The sequence below is a fragment of the Clinocottus analis genome, unplaced genomic scaffold, assembly GCF_023055335.1.
Source record: "Clinocottus analis isolate CAN_PGR_092001 unplaced genomic scaffold, fCliAna1.0.p SCAF_10, whole genome shotgun sequence".
In the NCBI taxonomy this organism is placed as follows: domain Eukaryota; kingdom Metazoa; phylum Chordata; class Actinopteri; order Perciformes; family Cottidae; genus Clinocottus; species Clinocottus analis.
This window is the reverse complement of record NW_027175821.1, coordinates 5,777,448-5,787,324: the sequence shown is the minus strand read 5'-3', so window position 1 is coordinate 5,787,324 and position 9,877 is coordinate 5,777,448. Positions and strand designations below refer to the sequence as shown.

General features: G+C 42.3%; 2 protein-coding genes across 3 annotated transcripts; one reads left to right on the top strand and one right to left on the bottom strand.

Moving 5' to 3' along the window:
- Positions 1-426: 426 nt before the first annotated feature.
- Positions 427-7,242, bottom strand: thg1l (tRNA-histidine guanylyltransferase 1-like). Of its 2 annotated transcripts, none has more exons than XM_068595421.1 (7): positions 6,733-7,242; positions 5,529-5,732; positions 5,252-5,428; positions 4,987-5,156; positions 4,793-4,881; positions 3,392-3,499; positions 427-2,710 (listed from the first exon to the last, which is right to left on the bottom strand). In XM_068595421.1, exons 2-7 carry the CDS (start codon positions 5,720-5,722, stop codon positions 2,549-2,551), a joined length of 900 nt encoding a protein of 299 aa, XP_068451522.1. In that variant the 5' UTR covers positions 5,723-5,732; positions 6,733-7,242; the 3' UTR covers positions 427-2,548. The 2 variants fall into 2 exon arrangements, with proteins under 2 accessions (XP_068451522.1, XP_068451521.1); XM_068595420.1 differs by lacking the exon at positions 6,733-7,242 and adding an exon at positions 5,965-6,156.
- lsm11 (LSM11, U7 small nuclear RNA associated) lies at positions 6,734-9,249 on the top strand. The gene is made up of 4 exons (XM_068595419.1): positions 6,734-7,258; positions 7,721-7,860; positions 7,952-8,035; positions 8,640-9,249. The coding sequence occupies exons 1-4, from the start codon at positions 6,790-6,792 to the stop codon at positions 8,994-8,996; spliced, it is 1,050 nt and encodes a 349-aa protein (XP_068451520.1). The 5' UTR covers positions 6,734-6,789; the 3' UTR covers positions 8,997-9,249.
- Positions 9,250-9,877: the final 628 nt, after the last annotated feature.

The following is a 9,877-nucleotide window of genomic DNA, read 5'->3' as shown; positions in this document are numbered from 1 at the left end:
CATCGCTCTCATTCTCGAGCCCTCCCCTTGATTAGTATTACGCACGCACGCACGCGCGTTCACAGACACACACACACACACACACACACACACACACACACACACACACACACATGCACTCAGAAGGACAGTGATCTCGCGGATGAGGAGAGGCAAGATGAGGAAGATACGAGTGAGACACTGAAATCCGGATTATAGAAGCCTATATGTTAGAAATGCAAAGGCACTAGGACCATTTCTTTCTTTTTTAGCATCACCTTAATCTGAGGGATTAAACAAAGAAAAATATTCTTATATATATATATATATATATATAGATTTGCTAATGTTTAATCTAGGTAACTCAACGATACTACAATAAGACAATGTCATAGCTGATGGGGTTGTTTAAGGACTATCCTTTATTTTTTTCATCATTATTTCTTAAAGGGCTAGGCCCATCCATTTATTATTCTACTACTCATTAAGTTCGGGCACTCACAAGAGACAGATGAAGAAAGAAAGAAGAGTCATTAAAGTATGCTTTAAGCTCCAGAAAGGCTGGCCCTTTCCCATGATGCAACAATTCTAATGAATATTTGAACCGTGCATGCCTGGTTAATTCCCACATCTCATCCAACATCCAGTTTGGAATGTAAAAGTTCTGTTCTGTAAACGTATGGTCTCCAAGTCCAAGTCGCGATGACCCTGCATGACATCACTGTGGCATCATCAGTTATCTTATCAGACCACTAAAGACGTTATACAACCGTTTCCACCACTTGAGTAATCCTGAAATAAACCCGTTTGTATTTGTGGAATTGAGTTCAGCGTTGAATTATTTGTTGTAATGCTGCATTCAAAAACAGGAACACTTCCTTTTGTTCTGAAATGGGAGTGTTGATGCATTATTCAAAGATGGTTATCCCAGCCGATAGCCTTGCAGTCCCACCGTTTAAATTGCCTCAAATATTTGGAGCGGTTGAACATCTCCTGACTGAACCGAACCGATTGTGTTACAGTGCCGTTTCTGCCAATCATAGTGGCTTTGCAGCCATACTGGCATCAGTTTGTTCTGTGGCTCTCCCCTAACAATATGATGCAAAAGCAGCTTCCTTCTCACTATATTATTGAGGTTGTGTCGACGTTTTCCTAAGTTGTTGCATCCAACCAGTATCCCAACAGGATTAAGTTTAGGCCCTGCATGTAAACACGCGCCGTCTTTAAATAACCGCAGCACTTGCCTCAACGTGTCGTGGTTACTTATACCGTGTCTACTGTACGGCCATATGTCGAGTCACAGGAAGTGTTGGTCCAAGAGAGCTGATCGAAACATTCAGTTAATGTCATTAGTTCTGCAATCGTAACATGTTTTTGTACACCAGATCTACTTTAAGTGCAGTGTGTGATTGTTCATTAACTCATTATAAAAGGGAATTATAAGAACAAACGGGCTTCAGCAAAAATTATTTGATACAAATTGCTGAAGAGTTGTGAATTGGATCCTGATTACATAAAGTACAGTAGAGAAGCTGCATGCCTTTTTTTCTAAAACAAGGTCATGGGACCAAAAATACAGCTCTAATACCTGACAGTAACCCAGCCTACTACACAGTATCGAAATACAGTCGGCGTGTCCCACTTCAGGCTTCCAGCAGCCATTCATACTGAGCCAGTCATTTCTGAGTGCAATGATAAATATGCCACATGTCAGGGTGCGCAGGGTGTGTGAGGTATATTCTTAGCACCGATGACAGTGCAGGCCGCCAAATCCACCGCCATCTCTAAATGGTGTCCTGGCTGCAAGACAAGGCCACTCGTTCCTGCCAAGGTATTGGTTTCTGCTCTGCTCTTTCAATTCCTATCTCAGATATGCTCTTTCTTACTCCAGACTAAGTGATATTGAACATTTTGCGGATAGGCCTCCGGAATCATTACTATACAAAGATTAGGAACCTGAAGAAAAAGGATATTTAAGATTTTAAAAGCCCCCACAGAGATAAAAACCTTCGGCAAACAGAAAAAGAGAACAGTGGGTCAAGAGGTATCAAGTTAAACACGCTTAAAGATCAAGTGATGGTAGTATTTCAATGTTATTTATGATATCAAATGAGGATGTATTTTTGGAAAAAAGCAACCTGAGCAGAGCATTCGCTTGACGAGGAGTGTGAAGATGTCAGGGGCAGAATCAGCCTGCTATGTACGTTCTCCACACCCGCTGCTAAAAGATTATGAAATCATCTCACTTCCCTTTGAGCTCGACAGGCATCATCATCAATTTAAGCAGACCACGTCCTGCTTTAAGGGAACATTATGATTGAAGTTTAATACGTAAAAGTAGGAGTATGTTCTGGCTGTGAGAGAGTAATCTTACAAAGTCAATCCTCAAAGGCTTCAGTTTCAAAAAAACGACTGATTCATGGGGCACTAAGCTTCATGGGTAGCATGCTGTTTGACACCGTTGTTCATCTACATCAGTCAACATCAAGCTGCTCTATTATGTGTCCAATGCTTGTACGGCTCCCACTCCAGTTCAGAGCGTCTTCCTCCTGCAGCAGCGCAGGAGCCGTCAGCAGTCGTCTTTCTCCAGGATGTCTGGATGCTGCGCCCAGAACTGCTGCCCTATGATGTCGCAGTGGTGGGTGTGCACCGTCCTCCTGCTGCGAGTCACGGCCACGTCCGTCTCCTCCCCGTTTGGCAGCCTCTTGCGCTTGGTGACAGTTTCATCCCGCTGGACACACAGAATGAGGAATATTGGTCGTAAACGGTGAAAGTCAACTTTTTACACTTCGTTTGACGAAATAAGCAATGAATAACATGTTATTAAGACTGGTATGGGAATGCTGATACATCTTGTATTTCTGATTTTGGTGTGTTCCTCTATTTTTTTTAATTCTTGTTAATAACCAACCTACAATGCATAATATGTGGAGGTAATGTATATGCAGCACTGTTGCATCCTGTATCGTGCATAATGATGCTAACCACTTTTCGTAGGATGCTTTATTTTTATAAACCTTTATTTAGTCTTTTAATTTCAATATTTATGAAGATCGACTAATAAAGTTTTGTAAGCTGCTTGAGTTTGCATTTAAAAGAAGATAATCCTCTATTAGTCCCACAGTGGGGAAATTACAGGATTACAGCAGCATTGCACACAAGAGAGTAAATACAAATCAAGTAATATAAGCAGTAAAAACTATAATAAAAACACAGTAGGAAGAAGGAGAATACAGTAGCAATATTAAATGAAACAAACAGTCATTTGGCTATGCAGCACAAGCAGGGGCCTGATGGAAGACTTTAAAACCCTTCATCACACGTTGAAAAGAAAAGATATCCAACAAGAGTTATTCAAGTGAATTCCTCTGCAATAATTGTGCAGACTTTAAAAGTCTTTGCAGCAGCTCACCTTTTCCCAGATGAGAGTGGTGCCTTTCTTGTGGAGGGCAGACTCGTTGTTGTAGTTGATATCAAACTCAGAAAACAGGATCTCGTTTTTGTCTTTAGCCAATGTTCCCTGGAGGGAGACGTCACAAAGTTAGACAAGTGGATGTAAATATTGCAAAAATGGGCGGAAACAAAAAGACCATTAAAATGACCGTGCACTCATCGGCTCGATTCTTGTTTGAACAAAGACTTCCATCTGTGACTTACAAGGAAGATTATGTCTGACTTCTTTGATTTGTTTTTGTTCCCAAAGTAATGTTTGTGAAGTGATAAAAGGAACAAGGAAGCGGGATGGAAAACTGTTTTATGGGATGACTCGTCAACATTTCCACAACTCGTCACTCCCTCAGAGCCTACCGGAGATTGAAGTGACTTCAAGAGGACAGCTGTGTCAGTGGCATGTGTTCATCTTCAACCAGAATAAACCAGAAGTAAATAATGTGGTGACCTTCAAAGGCATTCTCCTGGCACCCAGAACCAAAGCTACTTTAAATATTCATATGATCAAAGTTGGCATACTTTTAATCACAAATACTAAATAATGCATACAGAGGCCGCAGAGGCATTTTAGGTGGAACATGGGTAAGAAACTGCCAAATGACTGTCATTTACATTATCAATGCATATACTTAATATATTTTATATTTTGCATGAATCGAGTCATGTTCAGTCTGATGAAATGTCTTTGACTTGATTAATTTGAGTTTGTCAATGTATTCACATGAGTATTCAATGTATAATGATTAGGGATACTCCATGAAACTTCAAAACAGGAACCGATTATGCATCAGTAAAAAAAATGGTTTTGGTAAGGTCCAGAGTTGAAGATTCTGCTTTCGGTACTTTAGAAAAAAATAGCAGCGTCGCAAACCTCCTCTCTCTGCATGAGTCGTGCTTTACTCTGACTGACACACACACACACAGCCTCACAATTAATGCATGTAATATCAGAAATGTAAAATCAAAGAGCGTTAGGTACCAACTTATAAGTCTCTCAGTGTAGATTGAGTTGTTTAAGCATATTTAAGCAATAAGGTACGAGAGGTAGAGAGTCTATGTTCATCTCATCTGCAGCAAGACTGAAACATTTATTGTGAGTGGAGAGTGTTATGTCTTAATAAATGTATTCATGTTTTATAAAACTGTTAATATGCAGGCGTTTTATCCTTCAGATTTATGTTCATGGTGGTTTTGGTGATCTCATTGTTATTGTTATTAAAGATAGTCATAAGGAATAAAGACAAAAAAGGGGTATTCCCCTTAGATATTATCATAACACATGGTATATTTGTATCGACACATACATCTGTACATGTACACACAACCGTCTATTAATCAACTTGAGATTGTGTTGCGCTCTCACCTTTAAGCGCTGTTCTGCCTGGGCTGTGGTAAGTCCCCCCTTTTGAACTAAAGTCCAAAACACTGTGTTGTACATATTATTTATGTGACCTGAAAGACACAAAGGCACATGTGCAGTTGTCAGCTTCATGAATGGATTCATCTGGAAGTCAACTGCCCGATCTGTACAACAGTTAGAGCACAGTGTGCACTTACAATCTGCTTGCCTCCAGCTGAGGTAGTCTCTGAGATTACGGTTGCTGGGATACAGGACCACACGTCCATCAAAGCCTGGGGGGTACAAGAGAGGCTGCTCCCCAAAAAACTCCTTCCAGTAAAACACATATGAGGAGGAGAACTGGGAGGCCACATGAGTCATGAGCTTACTGCCAGAAGAGAGAGAGAGGAAGAAGTTAAGTCAAAAGCCTGCAAAGCTTGTGTGGGAATGACATTGGACGACAGTGTGGCAAAACATTGGTACCTGGCTCTCCTGTTGAACCAAGAAGAAGTCCTCTTAAAAACAAAGCTGAACTCATCACTTTGACCATAAGCGATAACAATATCCTCTAATTCTACCATGACAGAGCGCGCACTCTTGGTCATCAGGCCCAAAGCCCTGTCGTCATTGGGCTTCAGGAACGTGTGCTCCTCTGCAAACCTGAAACAAAATGCATGACGAAACTTAGAACAAGAGAGATGCATTGTCCTGTGGATTTGCAACAGTACTCATGTCCTTACAGAGTGAAGAGGAAACTCACTTGTGGAAGTTGCGCCCATCCAGTCTTACAACAATGTAGCAGTTTCGAAGACAAGCGTCATCCGTTTCAAAGTTGCGGACGTACTCAAACATGCTCTTGGCCATGTTGCGGGAAGAGGTGAAGAGACGGGCCAGAGGTTGGACAACACAAGACCTGACACGTCCACCGAATGTGCAGGCCTTTCCACTCAGCATGAGGGAGCCCCTGAAAAGACAAAGCAATAAGCACATAACGTTATATTATACTTTAAACTAGATATTATACTCTTCTTATCTTTGCGGCTGTCAGATGTGCACTGTGCAGTGGTGACATCCGTTAATGTATTCTGGAAGACATGCATATGATTAGAAGTAACTTACGATCCCACTCATGACTAATAATGCAATGATTGCTGTTACAGATCGGTCTGGCCATCTTTAAGCTAGTCATTACTTACACTTGGACGTCATGCGTTGTGCTAGTGTCGTGCACCAACGGTAAGCAGCACTTTAGCTAACTAAATACGTCTGTTTCATGCGTTAATATCTTGATATTTATTAAGTTATACAAACACCAATTTTCAATATAGAAGGACAGAACTATATCTACATGTATCTTGAGACAGTTGTTAGGTCACACACGTTGGTTTGTGTATAGTCCATCAACGAAATATGTAGTAGTGAAGCCGCAATCCACCGAACAAAGGTTCCGGAGCCCACGCCTTAAAATGACAAACAATTAATACAAATCAAATTGCGTATTGCTCTCAATTGCTTGTTCGCCCTATGTAAAAGTCCATCATGATACGAATGTATTAGTGTGTTTCTGCTCTAGAGTATATTTATATATATATCAACGCAAGCAGATTGACCATACATAAAGTAAGACCATACAGCAGCAAGCAAATAATCTGTGTTTTAGCGCCATCTTGTGGTTATGAAGGGAAGGTGGATGTCAAAGATCGTGTATGTAAGAGATGAAACACGTTGTACGGAACTGATGGTCCAGATAAACACTAGCCAGTTTTGTGGGGAAATTCGTTGATATTGTTTCATGACGGAATACATTATTACCTAATTACTATCAAATTATTACCGTAAAAAACATACACAACAACAACAAAAAAAACGCTTCCGGGATTGAAAAACTCGTTTCTCTGACGTGTAGGCTCTCTTGAAAAAGGCGCAGAGTGTAAACTCCGCCTCTACCAACTGCAGAAACTTACCGTGGGTTCGCTGCTTTGCCGTGTGCTCGTGTTGCTCATCTGCGGTTGTCTTCAAACATGGAGGAGAGAGAAAGAAAGAGTGTAAAGTCTGACCCTAAAGAACCGGTCTCTTCAGGCCGTTCAAGAGCGCCGCCAGTCCCGCAGCACCAAGCAGCGTCGGGCAGCAAAGCTGGAGACGATGACGCAGAAAGAATAGACGTCTGTTCCGATCACTTCGACCCGCTTTTGGCCCTGTACTCGCCGACTGTGCCTCTGCCTTTCCCAAATATCAAGGGCTTCAACAATGTGGCGGCGTACGAGAGCTTCATGAAGGGCGGCCGGGGCAGAGCCAAACCGGAGAACGTGGAGAAAAAGCGGCGAAAGGCGATGAAAGGAGTGGCGGACCCGGAGCGCATCGAGAGGCTGAAGAAGCTCATCGTGAACAACCCGGTGTCGGAGAAGGGGGAGAGCAGCAGCAGCGGCGGCGGCGGCTCGGCGCGCCGGAGGAGGCAGAAGCTCCAGAAAAATGTCCTGACCAGGATGCCCTGTAGGTTTAACAACCACCGGCACCTTAACCCGGCTTCCGTCGTTTAAAAGTTGCACACAATGCACAGGGCCACTCAAAGCCACATTATGAGTTATGTCCCAGTCCGTGTCAGTCTCGTACCTGGTCAAGTCACTTTACAGCAGGGCACTGTCCTGCTCTTCAAATGGGGGAAACACACACACACACACACATGTTGCATTATTACCTCGATGATGAAGGCACAACAGAATACACACGTCGTGTTGAGAGTATCTATACATATGAGAAAATAGTGTCAAATCCCCATTAACGTTATTCTGAGGCCATTCAAAGAACAGTCCAAAAGTCAAAGATGGACAACGTTTGGAAGACACGAAATTATATGGTCATCGTCCAATTTACAAGTTCAAATCTAGTTTGAAGTCTTGCATGTTGAGCATTGGTTGGTGACAGATGAGTAACCTGGTGGTCATGTGTCTTCAGTGTGTAAAGGCAGTCCGTTGGGGGAGCTGTACAGATGTGTGGAGGAGAGGATAAGGGTCAAAGTTCACATCAGGACCTTCAAGGGGCTGAGGGGCGTGTGCTCCGGCTTTGTCGTGGCCTTCGACAAGTTCTGGAACATGGTGAGCTCTCGCACTCGTGTACTTGTTGTGACCATGACGCCGATGTCTTAATGTTGGCCTTTCACGACTTGTTTTTGTTTCTCCTCATCAGGCAATGGTGGATGTAGATGAGACGTACCGAGAGCCTCTGCTCGGAGAGGCCTTATACCATGAAAAGGCTCTCACCATTTCACGGGTAGGCACTGGATTATAATGCCTATCTGACTGAAATATCTAAAAACTGCAGTCAAGTGGGACAGTTTTAAGATGCTTTCAAAGTATACACAGGAAGTCACAGAAAAAATGACTTCCGGTTAGGCTACATGTAGTTTACAGATCAGGTTTGGATTTATTCATATGTGTTTGTAAATATATATATATATATATATATATATATATATATATATATATATATATATATATATATATATATATATATATTTGGCTCTAAAATTGGCGGCCGCCTTGCTCTCGTGAGATTATTGTTGACCACGTGTGCGTGACGTCATCGCAAGTCTGGAGCAAGTCGGACACAAATCTAACCAGCATGCATTGCGTGCCGATTGCCGGTGATCGATTCTGCGCAGAACTGGCTCGTCTCGAACGAGCCTGTTGTTTGCATTAGCAGCAACACAGGGGCTGGATTACATGCAAGTGCTGATTCTGTAAATAATAATCCTATGTAGAGAGGCAATTAAAGAGCGTTGGCTATCGCTGAAAAATGACGTCCAAAAAAATCAATCTAAAAAAATCAAAATGGGCTTTAATTTCCTGTTAATGTGACTGAAATCTTTGTGCAGCTGTTCGAGAAGCTAAAGCTCCAGGAGCACCCGGGAGGTGAAGAGCCAGCAAAAAAGCATCAAGCCCAGGAAACGTCCAGCAAGCATCAGCCTGCAAACCCAGAAAGAACCCTGAAAAACCAGTCGGCTCACCCGACGAGCAAGAGAGGGGACAGCCGGACGGAAACCCAACTGTCTGACGCTGCTGGAGATAAACACACAGTCTCGCTGAAGGCCGAGGGCACAGAGGTCCGTCGGAAGAAAGACTCCCAGATGTACGGCAAGGTCCACACACGCCACATCAACCAGCTGTTCATCCGGGGGGAGAACGTTCTCCTGGTTAACCCACAGCCGCTCTGCTTATTGCCTGCAGTCTGACATTTCTCATGGATGTAAAAAAAAAAAAAAAAGTGGGCTACAGCCAATTAAATTTAAGTTTCCTTTCACGCCGAACATCTGAAGATGATAGGCGTGAAATACTGTTGACGAACTGCCAGAGATTTGATTTAAATTAGATTCAGGGGAATCAAACAAGGACTAATGTTATATCATATTGATATGGAGGTTTTTCCTCTGCCCACCAGAGAAATGATCTTGATTTTTGAGGAATAAAAGCTCCGTTCTAATTATAGTCATGTCTTGTCTTTTTTTTTTTGTTGTTGTCTGACAGCCACTAAAGGAAATTTATTTTGACACCGTTGTGCAACGGCATCAGTAAGTGTGCTTGTGTTCTGGTTATTGCCCAGCAGGTGGCAGCATAAACACATTAGTGCCGTCTGCGAGCCCATTGTCATCTCCTCGAGCTTGTCCCTTTATGTTGCTTTTCCCCGTTAGTTTGAACAGGAATGACAGCGCAGTCTCAGCGGACTTCATAAATGCATTATGAATAATTGAGTTTGTGAAGCTCGAGATTGCAGATGGCACTCAAAAGCTGTCATTTGTCTTGACGTCTCAGATTGCTTTTACTCTTTAATGGGCACATTACCCATAAAAGCACAATTTACTGCATCTCATGGAAGTTGTAAAGATGTTGCTTTTTTTTCTGTTTGGAAACGGCAGAGGTTACTTTTGGATGATGAATGGCACAGGATGATTGCATGTTGCGATGTTTCTGGGTCTCAATGTCTTATTTTAGTTTTTCATAATTTGACTGCAGAGTTTAATTGACCCTCTTTCTATATATTTTCATACCATAAATGGGACAAATTCTAGCAGTAGCTGTTGTAGCTGTTGTTCATATATATATATATATATATATA